A 23,762-nucleotide genomic window follows, 5' to 3' on the forward strand; every position below is an offset into this window, starting at 1 on the left:
ACAGACATACAGACATACAGACTTACAGACATACAGACATACAGACATACAGACATACAGACATACAGACATACAGACATACAGACATACAGACATACAGACATACAGACATACAGACATACGGACATACAGACATACAGACATACAGACATACAGACATACAGACATACAGACATACAGACATACAGACATACAGACATACAGACATACAGACATACAGACATACAGACATACAGACATACAGGACATACAGACATACAGACATACAGACATACAGACATACAGACATACAGACATACAGACATACAGACATACAGACATACAGACATACAGACATACAGACATACAGACATACAGACATACAGACATACAGACATACAGACATACAGACATACAGACATACAGACATACAGACATACAGACATACAGACATACAGACATACAGACATACAGACATACAGACATACAGACATACAGACATACAGACATACAGACATACAGACATACAGACATACAGACATACAGACATACAGACATACAGACATACAGACATACAGACATACAGACATACAGACATACACACATACAGACATACAGACATACAGACATACAGACATACAGACATACAGACATACAGACATACAGACATACAGACATACAGACATACAGACATACAGACATACAGACATACAGACATACAGACATACAGACATACAGACATACAGACATACAGACGTACAGACATACAGACATACAGACATACAGACATACAGACATACAGACATACAGACATACAGACATACAGACATACAGACACTGATACAGACATACAGACATACAGACATACAGACATACAGACATACAGACATACAGACATACAGACATACAGACATACAGACATACAGACATACAGACATACAGACATACAGACATACAGACAAACAGACATACAGACATACAGACATACAGACATACAGACATACAGACATACAGACATACAGACATACAGACATACAAACATACAGACATACAGACATACAGACATACAGACATACAGACATACAGACATACAGACATACAGACATACAGACATACCGACATACAGACATACAGACATACAGACATACAGACATACAGACATACAGACATACAGACATACAGACATACAGACATACAGACATACAGACATACAGACATACAGACATACAGACATACAGACATACAGACATACAGACATACAGACATACAGACATACAGACATACAGACATACAGACATACAGCCATACAGACATACAGACATACAGACATACAGACACACAGACATACAGACATACAGACATACAGACATACAGACATACAGACATACAGACATACAGACATACAGACATACAGACATACAGACATACAGACATACAGACATACAGACATACAGACATACAGACATACAGACATACAGACACACAGACATACAGACATACAGACATACAGACATACAGACACTACAGACATACAGACATACAGACATACAGACATACAGACATACAGACATACAGACATACAGACATACAGACATACAGACATACAGACATACAGACATACAGACATACAGACATACAGACATACAGACATACAGACATACAGACATACAGACATACAGACATACAGACAGACATACAGACATACAGACATACAGACATACAGACATACAGACATACAGACATACAGACATACAGACATACAGACATACAGACATACAGACATACAGACATACAGACATACAGACATACAGACATACAGACATACAGACATACAGACATACAGACATACAACAGACATACAGACATACAGACATACAGACATACAGACATACAGACATACAGACATACAGACATACAGACATACAGACATACAGACATACAGACATACAGACATACAGACATACAGACATACAGACATACAGACATACAGACATACAGACATACAGACATACAGACATACAGACATACAGACATACAGACATACAGACATACAGACATACAGACATACAGACATACAGACATACAGACATACAGACATACAGACATACAGACATACAGACATACAGACATACAGACATACAGACATACAGACATACAGACATACAGACATACAGACATACAGACATACAGACATACAGACATACAGACATGACAGACATACAGACATACAGACATACAGACTACAGACATACAGACATACAGACATACAGACATACAGACATACAGACATACAGACATACAGACATACAGACATAAACAGACATACAGACATACAGACATACAGACATACAGACATACAGACATACAGACATACAGACATACAGACATACAGACATACAGACATACAGACATACAGACATACAGACATACAGACATACAGACATACAGACATACAGACATACAGACATACAGACATACAGACATACAGACATACAGAGCATACAGACACACAGACATACAGACATACAGACAATACAGGACATACAGACATACAGACATATAGACATACAGACATACAGACATACAGACATACAGAAACACAGGACAGACATACAGACATACAGACATACAGACATGCAGACATACAGACATACAGACATACAGACATACAGACATACAGACATACAGACATACAGACATACAGACAGCGCAGACATACAGACATACAGACATACAGACACGTACAGACATACAGACATACAGACATACAGACATACAGACATACAGACATACAGACATACAGACATACAGACATACAGACATACAGACATACAGACATACAGAACATACAAGACATACAGACATACAGACATACAGACATACAGACATACAGACATACAGACATACGAGACATACAGAAACACAGACATACAGACATACAGACATACAGACATACGCAGACATACAGACATACAGACATACAGACATACAGACATACAGACATACAGACCTACAGACATACAGACATACAGACATACAGACATACAGACATACCAGACATACAGACATACAGATATACAGACATACAGACAGACAGGCAGACAGAGACAGACAGAAAGATAGACAGACAAACAGACATACAGACAGGTGGACATACGAACAGACAGGCAGGCAGGCATGTAGACAGACAGAAAGACACACAGCCAGGTAGACACACAGATGAGACAGACATACAGATAGGGGACTGACAGAAAGGCAGACATACTGACAAGTAAAAAAGACAGACAGATATACAGAATCACTGACATACAGATAGACAGACATACAGACAGGGAGACTCACAGAGACAGACAGACACTCAGAAAGACATGCACACAAAACAGACCTACAGATAGACAGACAGAGAGGCAGACATACTGCAAATACGCCCACCAACGGATGCACTCTTGGTGTTGAGATCAATCTTTGTCTGCGATGATTTAAGAGAATTACAATCATTATTAGAGAATTACAATTACAATAATGACGGAACTGTTTAACGGATTCTATCACTGCCAAGGTTTTCTAGTTCATATGAATGATATCTAGACTCTGTAAGGAAAGTAGTTTTACTAAAATACTCTTCTAAATGTCTAGTCTAAAGGACTACCATTGATTCGATGCATTAACATTGAACCATAACCGTAAGAACTTGCATCGGTGTATAACTCTATTGGATGTTGTGGATTAAAAATAACAAGTACCAGGCTCATTAACAAGGATAGCATTAATATTTTTTTTCAATATCTTCCAACTTGTTATTCCAATTAAATACACTTTTACTCGAAGTTAAGGAATATATCGGTTTCATAATTTGGCGGAACCGAGGCACGAATTTTTGAAAATAAGACGCCAAATCCTATAAACTGTCTTACGATACGAACTGTTTGCGGTGGTAGGGAAGAAATTTAACGCAAGAATTTTAGGCCTTAAGATTAGGCCTTTACTCTCCATGTCGTACCTCATATCCCAAGTATTTTACTGATAATGTCAGCGTCGCCAATTACGAGGTATTTTGACAATATTATTAATAAGTTTGCCATCAAATTTATCGGCAACACTACTTCGAATTTTCGAGCATTCTCCTCCAAAGTCAAAACAAATAGGAAAGATCTCACCCTGGTGTGTCAAAACTCCTTTGGCTCATCCACAAACATTGATTACATTACTTCTCAGTAACTGCAGATTTAGCTGCCTTATTCGTGCACCGATTCGCAAATACCCCAAGTTATCCACACCGGTAACAGGTCCACATTCTGCAAATCGCGATGCTTGTTTATTCTCCGATCCAGACCGCTTTAATTAATACTCCGCCATTTTACGTCCTGGTTTCTTGCATATGAAATATTTATAGGACTGAGGATCGGTATGCGAAATATATAACCAAACTTGTTTTACTTGGTTTGTCTTTTATTTAAGGGATCAGCAGTGATTGCCGCTCCCAGGCTTGTATTGATTGTGTCTTTACAATATTCTTTTAAGTCTAATTAAGGCTAAGTCTCGTTGCTGCGCTGCTGCAGGCGGCGGCTAGAGACGGCCATCTATGTACTTATGTATATAAACATATGCCCTTATGTGAGGAGCGCGAGGGTTATGCACATGCGCTCGGTTCATGCAATTATGCCCGACGCTAGCACTTTCTGCGAGTGGCCTAAACCTTGGATCGGTTCATATTTCGGCCACTTGGGGTTTATGACCGGACTATGAATTATGTAAACACTGCAACAAAGTGTTACAGTGCGTACCCTTTAAGAACCTCTCCCTCCTTTTGAAAAATACGTAATATTATGAAGTTATTTTAATAATAATTTTTTTAGTTATAAAAGTGTGTGTAACTATGCATGGCCATACTAATTACAATTTATGAAATAAATATTTTTTATTCTATCTTTATGAACTGTTTGTTTCATACATGAATTATTTGTTATTACTATGTTATCCTCTATCTCTTATTTCCGTTACTTTATACAGAGCTGTGTATTTGGGATCTAACTTATGACCTGGGTCCTGAATTTTTAGTAAACTTGATCACCTACTGATATATCTATATCTCTTACTTTCTGATCATATAGTAGTTTATTTCTATTCTTAATTTGCTTCTAACATAACTCCAGCCTCGTTTTATCAACCCAATATGTAGATAGAAGCGACGGTGGTATTTGCGTTTTTTTATTTGCAACTGGTATGGAAACTAGATATTTTGTTTAATCACTTATTAACGTGACTACATATTCATTGCCATTTTTCGATTTTTGGTAGTGGACCAACAAAGTGTCCACTATTACTCGTGGAAAGCGTTTTTGTTGTATCGGTTATTGTTAAAGGAGTCTTTGTATGCGATGTAATTCTTGACTTCTGACTTTTATGACATTTTCTTTATGCGTACTCAGTTATATCTTCCTTAGACATACCTTTCCGCTCCAATAAAGTGTCTTCTTTACTTTGACACAAAGTTTTTGCCAGTCTTGCGTGACCTCCTTGAATTGGATCATCATGAAATTTAGACAGAATAGCTTTTTGTCTTTTTAGACTTTTTTTTGGGTCACCGGGATGAGACCGCTTACTCTTAAAGTTTTCAATATATTATTGCCCATTAATTTGAAATTATCTATAGTATATTCAAAGATATTTCCCACGGTGCCAATTTGAGTTGGCTGATTTTACTTGCAGTTCAAGCCTTTGGAAAAATGGACCTAAGTCTAGAGGTTCCATTGGTATAGCAACGCCTATACATCATATCTTGCAGTAATTTTCTTGCCATGTTTAAATTGTTTATGACGTCGTATACGTTGGGCTTGAAGCTTTTTCAATAGTTTGCTTAGGGCAATTCTAGTTTCTTTTTTTTCCGCGCGGATTTTCTGTTTACTGGATATCTTGTAATGACTTTATTGATATTCCAGTTTATATTTTGTGGATTTCTTTGATGGTTGTTCTTGATAACGCATGAGCTACATAGTTGTCTTTTCCCTTCAGATATTCCAGCACAGTGATTATATTCTTCCAGCTCAAGTCGCATGCGCGTAGGCTTGAGCTTGGATTAATCATTGAAAACAGGTAGTTAAAGGTCTATGATCAGTCATGACAGTGAAATTCTACATCATAAACATGAGTCTGAAATAAGTTATTAACCAATTGCTGTCAATTGAATTGCTGTCAATTCTTGTTCTGTTTACTTTTATTACTTTCGTCATAGTAAAACGATCTTGATGCATAAGCAACTGGAAGTTGATGTCTTATCATGATTTTGAGTTAAAACCGCTCCACATGCTTGCTTACTTGCATTCGTTATTATGCAAAAACTCTTTGCTGAAATCTGAGTATTGTAATAAATTCGAGTTTATTAATGCCGATTTAAGATGTTCGAAGGCATTCTGGCAATCGGTTGTCCATTCGAATTTAACATCTTTTTACAAAATCTTGTTATGTGACGAGAATATTCGGCAAAAATTTTTTTGAGAAACGTATAATAATTGCAAAATGCAACGACGGACTGGGTAATTCTTGATGACGTCGTATTTTTTTGTCATCTGGCAAGATTCCTTTTATCAGTGCATTTATGTTCAGAAAAGTGACTTCATGCATGAAAATGAGCATTTTTCAGGACGTAATCTAAGGTTGTATTCCCTACATTTCTCAAAACATCAGTTAAGTTTTTAAGCATATGTTTTTCGGATCAACCTATAACTATTCAGTCATCCATATAAAGGAATGCTTGTGAAGGTTCTAATCCAAAGAATGCAATAGTCATCATCGTCTGAAATGAATTAGGCGATATTTTTAAGCCGAAAGGTAATCGTGTGAAACGATACGAGTCATTGCTCCTTGAAAATGACGTTATAACTCGTAAACTTTTTCAAGTTCAATTTGATGAAAGCCAGACCTTAAGTCCAGACATGAGAAATATTTCGCTCTTCCTAGTTAATCCAAAATATCATCAATTCTAGGTAGCGGGAATTTATCCGACAACAGTTTTTTATTAATCTGACGATATTCAATTACTAATCGACATTTTTTTCGTATCAGATCGGGGAGTGATTTCTTCGAAACTAATAACAGTGGGCTATTATAGTCTGATAAAAAGACTGTTCTACTATTTTATTGTCATTAGTTTTTTTAAGTGTATGTTAATTTCATCCTTTTGTCTATGTGGACTTCTATAATTTTTTATGTAAACCGGTTCTTCATCCTTCAACCTTAGTTTTTGTTGAAATTTTTTGTAGTTATTGTTTCGGTTTTCGAGTCCGAATATATCACTGTACTGTGTGCATAAATCAGTTAATATTTGCTTGAACTGAGGTGGAAAATTTTTGGACAATTGAGATAAGACAGTTTCTTCTCTATTTTCTGGATTGTTTTGAACTATGTCACAGTTTGAAAGTGGTTCATATCTTAAACTGTGAATATTTACTATTTGGTCAGTACTGATTGTATTCAGTAATCGGACAAATGCATTTTTGGTTGTTGCGACTGTGTTCGCAACATAAATGCCATGTTGAATTTTCTAAATAGGTATTAGTATACTTTCTTCATCTAATGATCGATGAATCTCTCGGACCACTTGAGATCTTGCTGGTAGAATTATGGAATTATTACCAAAACTGTATGTTATAGGAACATAAATTGGAAATTTGGTCTTAGGATAAACCAATCTTCATAATAATTAAAGTCTAGTTGACAATTAAATTTCTTTATGAAATCAATGCCTATTATTCCTTCACATGGTATTGCAAAATGCAAATCTACTATATGAAAGTCGTGTAGAATTACCTCTTGGCCTATGCCTTAAATGTTTATTTTATTATTTTTCTGAATATCACGAAGGATGTCTGCACCAGTGTCAATTAAGAATACAAGTTTTCTGTTGGTTTCTGTATTTGTAAAGTTTATAAATATATTAAGACTAAGATTGATGGTGTGAACATTGTGGTTTACTGTTGAGTATCTGAAGGGTGAGAGTTTCCCCGAATTATTCTGGGCAATTCCTCACAGAATTATTTGTATTATTGTTATTGTGGCCTCGATTTGAGTTGCCACGGCCTCTTTGTTTCCTCTATATCGGCCTCGTCCATTACTGTAATAGTTGGAACTGCTGTAGTTGTTGTAATTATTATTACGACTACGATAGTTTCCTCTGAAGTTTCCACGTCCGCGGTTTCCACCACGCTGTGTATAATTTTTAAAATAAAGGACAGTATTAGGTTGTCCAGTTGCTTCCGTGCAACTGTTGACGAACTGGGATATGGCATCATTCATTGTGTTGAAGGTGCCAGCCTGCATGATGAGTTTTACCTTAAAAATTGCGCAGTTCTTAGTCATTGCCTTGACAGCATGCTGAAAGGTTTAATTCCTTGCTAATTCTAGTGATAGTCCGTCTGATATATGTGCTCCTTATAAGGCTTTCGTCATCTGCTTAACCTCTTGTGTGTATTGGTTTGCAGTTTTGTTGCTTCTGTAGGGTTCATCAGTTTTTGCTGACAATACTTTTACAGTTTCTCCCTTTGACGTTGCCTTTTAGTCTAGAAATCACCTCGGAAATTGTTGTTTCGTTTCCTATTAGATTTCTAGCGGCACCCTTTAGTTTTGTTTTTATTATGGAGACTGCGAGTTGTTCGCTCTCGCCCTTTATTGACTCTTGTTAGATTTTCCTTTTTACCATCGAAAACTGGTATCAGCTTGGATGCTGTATTTATGAAATCAATATTGGATTGTGCCATTGTGATAAGGTTGCTTGTCTCGCTAGGAGTATCACAATCTGTGCAACTATCTCGATCTGTGTATACCGCTGGAATAGTAAGATTATTTTAATCTTCCTCTTCTATTTTAGAGTTTACCTCTTCTAATTTTAATTCGTTCGTTTCAGCTGATTCTGCGTCAGGTGCAGTGTCTACTGCTATGGGAGTGTTTAGAGCATTCGGTATTACTATTTCTAAACCGAATATTTCTTTAACCGATATTAACCGATATTAGATCGTAGTCGTATCAGAAGTTTAGATACCTGAGACAAATGATCTTGATTCAATCTCTCCCTGTGACCATGTATTAGTATTCGCGCTTCGTTAAAGTTCTCTACTAATATCTCAACATGTTTTCTGACTGTGATCTTCTGGATTGGTCTATTCTGGGTTAGTGACTTATACGATTTGTCAAAATTAGCTTTGCTATTGTTTATTTCTTTGTATAATTCATTCCAATCCATTATATCATGGGCATTGTACTTAGTTTAGGCTTTTTTTTTTAAATTATTTTTGTATACAATTATTTTTATTTTTATTTTTTTTATTACATATATGTTGTATATTTAAACAATGTTGCTTATATTTTATCCAGGTCATTAGTCCGACTCTTATATCTTTTCTTTAAACATCTATTATGCAGCTTATATATTTTATAAAATAAATTTGCGAACATTATGACAACAATGATTATTAAAAGTACATGTACCCAATATAAATCAATATTTTCGATTCTACTTTGTTTATGACATTGGCAGTGGAATGCACAGTTTTTATATTAAAAGTCATTTTTGTAGGTGGTACATATACCTTTATGTTATAATTTGGAATATAATTATTATTGTTTTCTTTTGAGGATTTGCTTATTGCATTACCTCTCATCTATCTTTACAGGTGGCCCTGGACAGTCGGCGGGGCAGCGGTCCTTCCTCCTCGGTATTTTCTTAGGTGATGGAGGTTTAGTATTTTTTTGGTTTATTAATTTTGTAACTGGGTGAGTTTTGATTGGTATCTTGGGCTTTTTTATACTTGACTTTAGAAAGTCAATTTCACTTTGCAGCTTTACAGCTGTGGCCCATGGCGGGGGTGGTATGTTTGTATATAATAGCCACTTCAAGTGCGCTATTCTTTTTTGTATTTTATTTTTAACACTAGCCCGCCCCATCACACTCTACTCAATCAGATTTAAATTTTTTGTTTGATATATTCCGAAGATTGCAGGATCGCAGGACCCACACGCCATAACACCTCCTATTCAACTCCGAGCTCTCCCGGTCGGTCCATTGACAGCCTTGTGGTATCCCAAGTCCAGCGTGAATGAGTTACGTTAATATCCTGGGGCACAAAATATAATATATTTATTCTCCAGATTTCTCGATTCCTTCTGCTTCTTCTTCTTGTTAAACTGGTTTTTCTTGATGGCTCGCTTGTTGATTTTCTTTTGGGATCCAACAGGCAGCGCGCACGTCCTGTCATCTTCGGGTCCTGTCACGGTCGCCATGAAATATATAACAAATCCGTCATACTTTGATTATTCTTTATTTATTGTTAAGGGAGCAGCAGTGATGCCGCTCCCAGGCTTGAATTGATTGTGGCTTTACAATATTCTTTTAAGTCTAATTAAGGCCAAGTTTCGTTGCTGCGCAAGCGGCGGCAGAGAGACGGCTATCTTTGTACTTATGTATATAAACATTTCCCCTTCTATGTGAGGAACGCGAGGGGTATGCACATGGGGTCCGGCAATTATGCCGACGCTAGCACTTTCTACTTTCTGCCTAAGCCATAGCGATCGGTTCATATTTCGGCCACTTGGGGCTTATGACCGGGACCATGAATTATGTAAACACTGCAACAAAGTGTTACAGTGCGTACCCTTTAAGAACTCGGTACAGTGGGTATTCAATATTAGTGCATACTACAAAAGCAACTAAATTATAGAGATGCCACCGCAGCTCGAGGTAGTTTTTTTACGACCCACGCCTACGACCATAATATTCATGTTATCGTTTGATCTTGTATAACAACTTTTGTCAATATCTATCTACATACTTGCTTATATCGAAACATTATTTCGCGATTATTTAAGAGACGTATGAAACAGTAAAGCACATTGTCAATTTCTGTTAATAATATAATTATTATATATCGTCTCATCTTTATACCCTCTATTCGTAGAGTAAAATGGTATATAAGATTCGTTGAAAAGTAAGTAACAGGTAAAAGGAAGCGTTGTCTGAAAGTCAATGTCTGTCAATGAAGTCGATGTCTGTCTGTCCGCCCAGCTGTCCGTATGAACACTGAGATCTCAGAAATGTGAGAAATACAAAGTTAAGATTAAGCATGAAGATTCTTGAGGTCCCTACGCTGCGTAAGTTTAATCGACTTAATAAATATTTTTTAATGTAGGTAATAATAGACAATAACGCCACCATGAGTTACTCAAAATGCCTTTTTAACAAAAGGTGGCGCTTTGTCCATTTTCACTAGCAAAATATTTTAGAATATTTTAAAATTGTGTTAAATAGTAAAGTTTCTTATAGTCGCGACTCGTAGAGTTATCAGGAACTATTAGAGCTAGGGATTAAGTAAGTATAAGTAAGTAAGAAAGGCTGATGTATAACTGATAGAAAGTTGGTATTAAGCATGTAGCTTCTAATAACGCCCCAATTGCATACCCACTCCCTAGCCTAGTAAGGCCTCACATGAAAAGTGACGTCACTATCAGTTACTCAACATGCTTCCTCTGACAATAGGTGGCACTTTGTGAATTTCCACTAGCAAAGTTAAGCTTGTAACCTGTTTTAAAAAATGTCACAATAACTTCCCGATTTGTCGGAAAGCTTCCGTCCACTGAGTTAACCTACGAGTACTGATTACCCAGTTAGAAATACATACTTTATTTAAGTAAGCAAAGATAATGATAAGAGCCAACCACAGAAGAAGACAACGCTGACAGGCTTAGTGCAGTTGCCAAGACATGAACCATGCGGTTGCCTTGCCGTTGCTCCAAAATTTGTTGTGTCTTCTTTGTAACTAGACTTTTTCAATTTTTTGCCCGCATGGCTTTACTTCCAGGACTAAGCTTTATTGACGAGAAGCTTTTTTATAGTTCCGTTTCTTTTGCAAAGTATTTCGTTAGAGAGAGAGCTTTTGGTAATCTGATTTCTGGCGGAAGCTTTATAAGGGGTAATACTGGTAATTTTTTACGGATAAAAGTTTGTTATTTGTTTATCATATCACCAATGTAAAACTAATGTAATAGGCAATGTTAATTGGCTTTTGATTTACTCTAATAGTATCTCACAAATAAATCTCTTAAATTTTGAGAAACATTTCGATGAAATTTAATAAATAAATTTAATTTAATGAATTAAAATATGTATGTACTAAGTATTGTATGATTTCAAATTTGTTTAAATATCCGTTGACAAATGGATAACAACAAAAATATTTCAGACCAAAAACAAGTCCAACAAAAATATTACTCTACCAGTAAAAAGTATATAAATCTTTAAAAGCTTTACTTTTTATACTTCACAATATATTGTTTTTAGATGTTACTTTCGTATGACAAACATATTATTTAGTTCACATCTTTCTTTAGCAAGTGCTATTAGCTCTGTCAGCTAAACTACATTACGGCCAGTCATTTGTTATCTATATCCTAGCTGAAATGAATTCAAGCCGGTTTAAACTTTGTTCGGGTATTTAAACAACAATTGCAGTTAGAGAAATGGCTAATGAAATAGTAGTTGAAAACCATCAAACATGGTTATCAATTTTCAACAGAAATGTTAGCATTCATAAATGTTATGATTTAACATACCTCAAACAGCGGCTGCTCTTTAAAAGTGTTGCATCACAAGATTTCCGTTACTCGACAGAACATTCGATTCATTCCAGACGTCGTTGCAACATTGTACTGGCAACATGGCTGTTGCCACCATGTTGTTGATAACGACCATACACATGTTATTGTATCTTCAGTCGGGCTCTCCACCTCGGCCGGAGAAGTGGAAACATTAAAGGGGCGGCTCATATCAAAATCTATCTATTAGGGGATGTATTTTTATTCGCCGCGACATCGCGTTCGAGTCCTTCGAGGCCGCCTTCGGTGAGAATGTCGTGCGAGGCTTCGGGATTTGGTGTTGCTAACGACGACGAAATAGTTAATGATATTATTTTAAATTTAAATTAATGCGTGTTTAATAAACTTCTATGAGTGTTTACAATCTTACCCTTATTGCTTACCAGAGTTACTGGTATAGTGCTGGCTGTCTGCCGCATGGTCCTTTAATTTAGTTATGTTGCCAATACGAAGACGTATTGCCAATCTCGGTGATCTATTATAATTTGCTTTACTGATTCCTGTTGACAACTAATGGTGAGTTATAAATTTGAACGTCGAAAATTAAATAAACCGAGAAATTAAATGACAATGGCTTGTTTTATTTTTATTGTCCTCATGTGATAGTATATTTATACAACCTAGTATGAAAAAAATGTCAACAGATCCTTCTTATCCTTTACATAACGAACATAACAGCGAAGGCACGCAAACGTTACAACAAATGTGTAACCTTTTATGACACTTATTTTAAAAACTGTAAGAAAAAACAATATACAATGACACCATTCGAGAAATGTGCTATAAAAACTATTTCCTATCAATATCTAAGTGTGTACGTAAATAGATATTTTCTTGATTAGGATCATTGGCCAAATCTCGGGAGCGCTAAGATCTAGATCATAAGATGGTAGCATATTTGTTTAAAAAAGAAATATTTTCTAGTTAAGATTAATGAATTGGCTTACAAATCTTTAAAAATCGATTAAATGTGTAAAATTTAATATGTTAAGTTTGATTTGCGCCAGCCAACAATATTATCGCTAAGCGAATAATTTTTTTCTTTTGATAGCATTATCACTAATAGTACAACAACAATAGTACAGCCACAAACAAACATTACAAAGTTTTTGAGACATATTATCCTGTTAGAAAGAAATTAATTTAAAACTATTCAGTATCTATTTTTACTTTATTTACTTTTTCCTCTATTAAGGATGGAAATAGCTTTTGTTCTTTTAACTGTAATACCCAGAAGAAAACAAATATATAAATTTTAAATTTTAATATGCATTAAAGAATAAAGTACAATTTAATCTTTTTTGACTAATTTACCAATATACTTTTTCTATTCTAGGGCAAGATTGTATACAAAAATGGAATTAATATGAAGTGTTTTAAAAACCTTTAAAAACATCCAAAAGCTTAAAAAATTCTTGCTTACAAAATGTTTGGGCGAGGTATTTAGAAAGTGCCAACCGACAGTTAAGTATAGTGATATCCATTATCCACCAACATTCCATACCATTCTGAAGTGATGGCTTTCATTCATTATTTGGGCTTAGGATGCCTACTTGCTACGACTGTGGCCTTGAGCACCGATATTGCAAGAGATAGTAACTCTGGCTTTGCCGGCGGGTCAACATTAAATAATGGTAAATAAGAGTAAGCAAGCATCATTTCCTATATGAAAATCATTTCCAAATTAAAAACTTTTATATTCCTTTTACTAAGTAAGAAACCAAAAATATTTATCAGCGTAAATACAAGATAAGAATGTTTTCTCTTCCTTTCTTATTTTTTTTTCTATTTCGGCTGAACCAATTTTCACATCCACTGGACAGGCTTGATTGACCTTTCGAATAATTAAGCCTTTATATTACTAGTATTACTCGTTATTCGTGAATCAAAAGGGTATAATGAATTCGTTGAAATATATTAAACATGTGTAAGAAAGCGTTTCTGACCTCATTGAGTATATATGTACATACATATGCATATTACTAGCGCGCCTGACTCGCTTCGCTCGGCACGCTTGCCTTTCAATGAGAACGGCGGTCGTCGCGCTGCGCGCTCCGCTTCTCAAGCTTGACATGGTCTTCTAAGGTTTATGTACCATGCGCAGACAAAATAAAATAAATAAAATAATTTTCATTCAGAGTTCTATTCAACATTTATTAAAGTGCTTTGGGATATACAATGTTTCTTGTAAAATATAATACCAAAAAATAAAAAACCACTGTAAAACACCGCCCAAATTCGGACCAGCCGGCGGCAGAATAAAAAAAATATTAACTAAAATTAAATCACAGCTACTAATGAAGAAAGTCCCAATAATTTTAGACTTATGATATGTATTCATGTACGCATCTGCAATAAATGGTAAACAATTTTCCAGTCTTATTGTAAGTGCCTACAAATGAAACTTTTTGTTCATTCTTTGGAACCTCTCCCTTCGGTGTCCACCCGCAGTATCTATACATATAAAAATGACATGAATGAATTTATATAAATTCTTACGTAAATCACCTTTAAAAACAAAATTTTTGATTTAACTATTTAAAAAGGGTGCCAGCTTAATTTCTAGAGAGTAGCCACATACTCACTTAGCTGTTAAGAGCTACAGCTGCCAACTATAAATGATCAGAGCTGCCAACTTTACTCAATTACTTAATTACCAAATTTTCAATCAAATTTCCTAATTTTAAATTTTGACGAATTTCTTTGTTTATGATTTCTAAACCCGTCCTGAGCCCCTTAGAACACGTACAAAAAATTTTATCAAAATCGGTCCATCCGTTTACGATTCTATAGAGGACATACATACAAGGTTACTTACATATAATATTTTATATAATATATAATGAAATGCTTGGACAACTCGTATGTTTAAAAAAAATTTTTTTATTTTTATAAAACCGAATTATTACAAGATTCTTAGGATGAAGAACACCGACTCGAAGAGTTTCGTGTCTTGAACTGAACTTCACTGGGTTGAGTTAAACAGTAGTACCGTTAGCTATTAAGTAATATATTAGGTTGTCAAAGAAGTTTTGCGGTACTTTCGCTAGTTGGCGCTGAAAGCGCGTAGTTCTGTTTATTCGTCGCATCAGGTCATACTATACATATTTGGAAAGCTCATTTCACGCGCTAACACGTGTTTGATTGTCTTTTCTTTTAAGTCGTTCGTGAGTTATAGCGTCGCAATCAAGGAGCAAAATAAAGAGAAAATACGGCATATTTTACAGTAATACTACGATAAAGGTCGAAAGAGACCGGCATAGTAGCAGCCGTAGCATCGGTCAAGAGCTGGGCATGATCCTAAATCGCAACAAAATCCACCCGTTTTTGAAGAGTATGGTGACTGGCGATGAAAAAAGGGTCACTTACGATAACGTAAGACGCAAACAGTCATGGTCGAAAAGCGGTGAAGCGGCCCAGATGGTGGCCAAGCCTGGCATGACGGCCAGGAAGGTTCTTCTGTGTTTGGTGGGATTGGCAGGGAATAATCCCCTATGGCCAAACGCTCAATTCGGACGTGTACTGCCAACAACTGGACCACTTGTAGACAGCACTCATGCAGAAGAGGCCATCTTTGATCAACAGAGGTCGAATTGTCTTCCACCAGGAAAACGCCAGGCCACACAAATCTTTAGTGACGCGCCAGAAGCTCCGGGAGCTCTGATGGGAGGTTCTTTTGTATCCACCGTATAATCCGGATCTCGCACCAAGTGATTACCACCTGTTTCTGTCCATGGCGAACGCGCTTGGTAGTCTGAAGCTGGCCACAAAAGAGTCCTGTGAAAATTGTCTCTCCGAGTTTTTTGCCAATAGGGAAGCGAGCTTCTATGAGAGGGGCATTAGGAAGTTGGCATCTTGTTGGGAACGCGTCATCGAACAAAACGGCGCATATTTGACTTAAATCGCATTATTGTAATCAATTTTATGAACAATTGAAAAATTGAAGTTCAATAAAAATACCGCAAGACTTTTTTTTGACAACCTAATATTAACTGGGGTTGAACGCGTACCGATGATAACTGTTCTTGAGCGTGAACTGTCTTAAACTGTATACTGATATAAACTGATTTTATCTTAAATCTTAATTTATTATGAAGCCTTGGTCTTGGGCTTTTACAATTATCATGTTCTCTGAGAGAACTTTCTTATATCTAAGCTTAATTCTCTTTCTATTCTCTTGAATACAGGATTTCTCTTTTTGAGTGTCCGTAACAGGGCTCTTACTTTAACCTTGATCGGCTATAGAAAATTTCGGTATGAATGTTTAGTCTAAGAGTCTTGGTAAAAAGACTCTTTTGTTTTTCAGTCGCAGTGTGGGAAAAGAATTTAGGCCTGCGATCTGTCTGTGTTTAGATAAAAGTCTAAGGTATTTAGATAAAGGTCTGGGAAAGTTTACCCTATCATTTTCTATGGTCGATTAAGTTTATATAGAAAAGTATCTATATCTTACTTATGACTAAAGTGGAGGTGACGAGGTTATTATAGATATATCACTATATAGATATATCGGGATCCATTGCCAGCCTCTGTCCATCTGTCTGCCGTACGTCTTTCTGTCTGTATGAACGCTGAGATCTCTGAAACTTTAAGAAATAGAAAATAGGGATTAAATATTCAGATTATTGAAATCCATTTGCAGTGCAAGTGTATTCCTTAAATATGACCTTGTAAAATATAAATTGTATCTATCGATTTACCAATATATGTTCAAATCAGAGTACTATTTCACAATATATTCAAAATGTTCATAGGATTTAAGCACTCCATGGTCAGTGACGTTACTACCACTTTATAAATATGTTCCATGTTGGGAATTTGGTAGCAATTGGTGGAACTAGTAAAATTTTGGGCGGAGTAGGTTTCCGTTAAGAAAATTCTAAAATTGATTTGTACAGTAACGGGATATCTCATAATATGACCAAATGACCGAAAACACATTTAATGTAAATAAAAAAATGTAATACTTATACTCTACAGTTCCCCTTCTAGTGTTAAGGGTAAGTATAAAATGTGTACTTAAATATGAATTTTAAAAGCAATGTAAACTTAAAATTGTATAGCTTTTAAATATTTAGCCTGTCTATAAGCGAAGCGCTCAATACTAATTTAAATTGTTAGTCCTCGTTATTGTGAACTAAACCATTACGAGTCAAAGACTGCTTTTCATTTTATAAAAAGAAATGTTTTTATGTTTAATGTTAGTGATGTACTCGTAAAAAGCCTCTTATTATTCCAATCAGCAATAATCATTACTTTTTTCAGAGCTATTATATTTTATTGATTTTAGTAAAAAGGACCTATAAGAAAAAAATTATCGAAGCTGTTCAATGACCCGCACTACATTTTTCTATTAACAAGCTGTTTGCATACTAGTCTTCACCGCATCAAAAAAGTAAAAACTTCAGCACCATATTGAACAGTTTGACACGTCGGTTTCAGCTCTTTAAAAAGCGAAAGGTGTGCTTGAGTTTTTAATGTTTCTGGCACGTTTTTAATAAGGTGTGTTTCCCCAAAACTTTGTTTTGATTCTTGCTGCCTTTTTTGTCTGCGTTTGACAATGCGTATTGTTCGCTTAATTAAATAAGGTGGTTACCGAAAGACTTGACAATACCTCTCCTGTGCAAGACAGGAAGTCAGCCTATTTTCCAAGAAAAACGTTTTCCATTGGGACCGTCAAATGAGCTCTAGGAATTAAAAGGATGCCAGTAACAAAATGCTCAAGATCTTTTTATAAACAAATGCATGTGAAGAGGATTTTTAAGAATAAAGTTGGCAAAACGGTCATTCAAAATAAATCTTCTTTTATTAAAATTGAAATTTTCATTTCAGTTTGAAATTATTTATAAATATTAATTTTAGCGTGCAAACGATGAGGTCTCAGAAGGATAAGTTTTTAATGGCTACTTGAAAAATTAATGTTATGACAAAAACGACGAATAGATAGATATAACTGTGGGGCGTGACTACCAAAGTCAAGACCAAGGCAAATAAGAATTGTTTCAGGATAAATAATGGTTAATGGGTAAATATTCGTCAAATGCGATTTAAGCCTTTAAAATTATATACTAAAAAATGAAATAACTAAAAAAAATAAGAAGATACCTTAATATCGTTATACTATCCACAGTTTAACTAGTTTCAAACTAAATATAGAGGCTTTATATATATTATATATATATATCGAAGTATTCGTCTTTGCAGGGGCAAGGTTCGGATGGTACAAGTTACTTATCAACAATATAAATTCGAAAATTGAGCGTGCTAGCGATGAACTAAAGGGAAAACAGCAAAAAAAAATTTGAATGTGGCCAAGGATAGAAGCGCGAGTAGGTAACAGAAACGTGTTCAGATTAATAAGGCTTTGTCAAGTTTCATTATTCAATATTAACAAGGTATAATAGTCGAGATCAAACAAATTATTTACAAAAATAAAATTAACAAAAAAATGTAATAAAAATAGTTAACATTTATAAGTTGTATTATTAATGTAATGGTTACATGGTAAAATAATATATAAAGAAAGAAAGACATTCTAAAACTATATAGTCGAGTGCCGCGGCTATAAGATACCCGTTACTGTTTTACACAATTTTAAAATATTAATTTTGCGAGAGGAAGCGTGTTGAGTAACTGATAGTGACGACACTGCCCATATTAGTGTCATCATAAATAGCGAAATAATGTTCCGATTTGAAAAATCGTTGTAAATCGATAGATATTGACAAAAATATGTCAGACAAGGTTAAAAGAAGACATTCACTATAATATTATAGACGCCACAGTTTTTCGCGGCTTGTGGGCGTAAGAGTGAGCGTGGCTGGATGGAAACTCATGGGAAGTTCCAGTGGTATCTCTTAAATACGTATTCTTAAGCACTTTCTAGCTCTTATAGTTTCCGAGATTTTCGCATTTTCGGTTTTCCGGATTTGTGGGCGTTAGACATGTTTAATCCGAACTTTCTATTACCGAGATATCAGCTTTTCTAGAAAATGAGAAAACCGTCTTTTCAGCTTGGTGGGCGTAAGAGTGGGTGTGACCGGATAATGGAACCACCATAAATATCAACTTTCTAGCTCTGTGGGCGTTAGGGCGAGCGTGGCAGGGTGCTGAAATAAACTTTCGCTGTCTCTTATAGTTCCTAAGATCTCAGCGGACGGACGGACAGACTGGCATGGCTAAATCGACTTCGCTACTGATCCTGATCAAGAATATATATACCTTATAGGATCGGAAACGCTTCCTTCTATCTGTTACATACTTTTCAAAGAATCTAGTATACTCTTTTACTCTCCGAGTAACGGGTATAATTATGGTAACCACTACTGGGTATTAAACCTGCAATACGTTAGCGCCAAAACACTTAAACTCATTCTGTCCACTTTAGGAAAGAGCTGAGATGATTTTTTACTTTTAAATAATTGAACCAAATACTTCAGCTTTCTATTTCCTTTTGTTTTTACAGTCTCTTCAGAGCACTGACATAGGTGGCTTAACTCAAAAACTAAACTGGTGGTCTAGTAACGGGTCCGCAGTCTATTAAGATATTATAGATTTTGGTCTGCCGTCTTGCGATAAGACAGTCCCAATGATATAAGCTGCATCTGTGGTCAAATTTAACAGCTTTTTTAATTCTGGATATCTGAGAGTGATATTTTCTGATGGCAAGATACATTGAAGTCAATGGAACGCAGTTCTTCCAAATTTATTGCTATTTACTTAAATGCAGAAAAATAATCTCCCTTAAAGAGGTTGGTTAAGGGCCCGGCCATCGTATCGTAGTCCTTTATGACGAAAATGCAGAATGACGAAGAATGACGAAAATGCAGATATAAATCGGTATAGATTTCACAATCCAGTCAACTAGTTTGAAGTGATATTTTTACTTTTTGGTTCTTAGTTTCGTATTTTCTCATGCTAACCCATTGTACCAAAGACGATCAAACGATTTCATTGATAGTCCTATGACATTGCTCAGTGATCTCGTGTCCTCATCTGAATCCGAATTGATATTCGCGAATAATTGAAAGTTCGTTCAAAATATCTCCAATATCTTTTTCAGGAGTATTTTTATACCCGTTACTCTTAGAGTAAAAGGGCATATTAGATTCGTTGAAAAGTATGTAACACGTAGAAGGAAGCGTTTCCGAACCTATAAATAATATATGTCGGAGATGTATAAGAAGAAGCAAAATGTAAATTAAAAATGTAAAGCGTGTAGCATGTGTAAAGAAGAAACTAAGCAACGAGTTAATTGTGGTTCCTTTTACTTGCATAATTGCTGAGAGCGAGGATTGAGAACGAGAGAGAGTTTCGTCTCAGCCGAGTGTGGCGCGGTCGAGTGTTGGTTGTCTCTGAGAGAGAGAATTAAAAAAATAATGAACAATTGGATGAATACCGCATGGCTCGTGCCATGAGAAGTGGAGAAAGGGAAGTAAAGGTCAGTTTGCTCTGACCCCGCGACTCACTGCGCATCAGTATTAAAATGCAAGAAGAAGATCAGCGAATGTCTCAGCCCTTGACATCAGAAGTGGGTTAGGCTCAGGCCCAGCGTGATAGTGGTGGTAAATGGTAAATACAGCAGCAGTTGAAGGCGCATATATACAGCAATCAAATTAAGCATCTGGCTTCAGACCATTCGATCGGCCCCGACAGGAAGAGATCGTTTGGAAAACCACTGGCGGGACGAGGCAGGACTAGAGTGACTTGCTTTAAATGTGGAATCGTCGGTCATATTGCATCCGCATGTATGAAGGGAACAGCAGCATCGAGTAGCAGTATGAACGAAAAGCGAGTAGATGTCTGTGCAGTGTTGGAGCCCAAATTAATTTTATATCAATTAGGTGAGAACTTTCCATTCTTTTTCGACTCAAGTGCCGAGTGTTTCCTAATAAAGGCAAAGTTAGTAGACAAATTCACCGGAAAAAGACTAAATAATTTCATTCTAAAAGGAATTGGTGCAAGTGCTGTACACTTTAAGTTACAAATACTGTCCACCATACAAATTTGTCAATTTAATTTGGAACTCATGTTTAATGTAGTTGAAGACGAGTATTTGAAACATGACATAATGATTGGTCGTGAAATCTCGGCACTTGGCTTTGGCATAACAATGGATGCCGATAAATTTGATATTTTTAAAACTAAACATGTCAAACAAAACACGTCTGATCAAACTTTTATAAATTATGATGAGCTATTTGATAAAAATTATAATTTAAGTGATAGTGATAAATTTAAATTGAAGAACATTATTGGTCCATACACTGAACATTTTATTATTGGAATGCCAAGCAGAGGTGTCACGACTAGAGAATTAGAAATACGTTTATTGAATGCCAACAAGACTGTGCAGAGACATCCATATCAACTAAGCGAAGATGAAAAATAATTAGTAAGAGACAAAATGTTGGCGGCAAACGTAATACGTCCAAGTAATTCTCCATTCGCGAGTCCAATTTTGTTAGTAAAAAAGAAAGATGGCTATGATCGTCTGTGCAGAGATTATAGAGAGCTAAATGCAAATACAGTGGCTGACAAATATCCGTTGCCTCTAATATCAGATCAAGTGAACAGACTTGTAGCTGCTTAAGGGAAATTAAAAAATTTTGATGGAGAGATGCAGGAGAGTTTAGCGAAGACGTTTGAGTTAAGGGCAGGAATTCTATATCGGAAAATTCAGAGAAATGGAATGACACGATATTTACCCGTAATCCCAAGAGCCTTTATGTGGTCTGTAGTAAATCATGTCCATGAACCAATCATGCATTTGGGGTGACAGAAATCGTTAGACAAGGTTCACGAACAGTATTGGTTCGAGCACATGTCCAGGTATGTACGAAATTCGTACAGAACTGCATAACATGCAAACTAGCAAAGCCTTCAGCAGCAAGTGCAAGTTCAAATGGAATTACATCCAATTCCGAAAGTTGAAATACCTTGGCATACTATGCATATTGATATTAGTGGAAAGCTGAGTGGTAAAAATTATACCAAACAATATGTCATAGTACAAGTAGACACATTTACTAAATTTGTTCACTTATATCATACTTTGTATTTAGATGCAGAAAACTTTATTAGACTATAAAATCACCAATATCACTTTTTTGGGTACCTAACCGTATTATAGTTGATCAATGTAGGAGTTTCGCCTTTGGAAAGTTTCGTTTCTGTTCAATGCACAAAATAGAATTACATTTGATAGCAACAAGTGCAAGTAGGGCCAATGGACAAGTAGAAAGGGTCATGAGCACGATGAAAACCATGTTGACAGCGGTAGACATCGGTGAACGTTCCTGGCAGGATGCACTTAGTGAGGTACAAAGTATAGTCCATTGGAATTATTGATTGGAAGAGAGCCCAGACCAATGGGCTTATTGCCAATAAATGAAGTAAGCAAGCAAGTGCTCAGGCTAAATAAAACATCGAAATGAATGCGAAATATGAAAAGAATCGAGTTGATAACAATAAGGCCAAGATTGTAAAACACAAGGTTGGGGATCATGTGAAGGTGATCGATACCTTTTAAAATTGTTGAATAGCAAGCAAACATATAAGTGTTAGCACGAGAGCTTGAGAAGGCTGCCGGACTAGCAGGTCTCTGATGAGACTATTGAGAAAAGTGACGGTTGTGAAAAAGACACTCGTCATGAGACATCAAACACAGGGACTAGATCTGATCAACAATAGTCATGCCTGGTATGAATGATATTGTGTGATGCAGGTTGGATCTGAGTAGATCGTGGCACTAAACTTGTAACTGCGGTTTGATAACGAAGATAGCCAAATGGGCGGGTTTGCGCAGAAGAGTACTAGCTACTGAGAGAGTTATACCAGGTCAAGTCGCAAGCACAAGCGTAGAACACTGTCATGGCTTGTCACGCTCTTGACTGGTGTGGCAAGCTTGTCTCACTGTATGATGTGAGAAAGCGAGATAGCCTGGGAAACCGACATTTGATGTCGTAGTTTGTGAAGTTCTGATAATAATGATGTTGAGAGATGAAAACAAGAGGAATAGCTATAGTCGAGTGCCGCGACTGTAAGATACCCGTTACTGTTTTACACAATTTGAAAATATTCATTTTGCTAGTGCAAATTCACAAGGCGCCACCTATTATCGGAGAAATTTGAAAAATCTTTAGCAA

General features: G+C 36.0%; 1 protein-coding gene across 2 annotated transcripts in view; it reads left to right on the forward strand.

Annotated features, from left to right (window-relative positions):
• The first annotated feature begins 12,755 nt into the window (after positions 1-12,755).
• Positions 12,756-23,762, forward strand: part of LOC108113457 (MAM domain-containing glycosylphosphatidylinositol anchor protein 1) — a 66,299-nt gene continuing 55,292 nt past the window's right edge. For both annotated transcript variants that reach the window (XM_017224037.2, XM_017224038.1), the window contains exons 1-2: positions 12,756-13,134; positions 13,955-14,252. In XM_017224037.2, the coding sequence (XP_017079526.1) occupies positions 14,135-14,252 (118 nt within the window). In that variant the 5' untranslated portion in view covers positions 12,756-13,134; positions 13,955-14,134. The remainder of the gene's footprint in view (positions 13,135-13,954; positions 14,253-23,762) is intronic.

The sequence above is a fragment of the Drosophila eugracilis genome, unplaced genomic scaffold (genome assembly GCF_018153835.1).
Source record: "Drosophila eugracilis isolate 14026-0451.02 unplaced genomic scaffold, ASM1815383v1 contig_1828, whole genome shotgun sequence".
NCBI lineage: Eukaryota > Metazoa > Arthropoda > Insecta > Diptera > Drosophilidae > Drosophila > Drosophila eugracilis.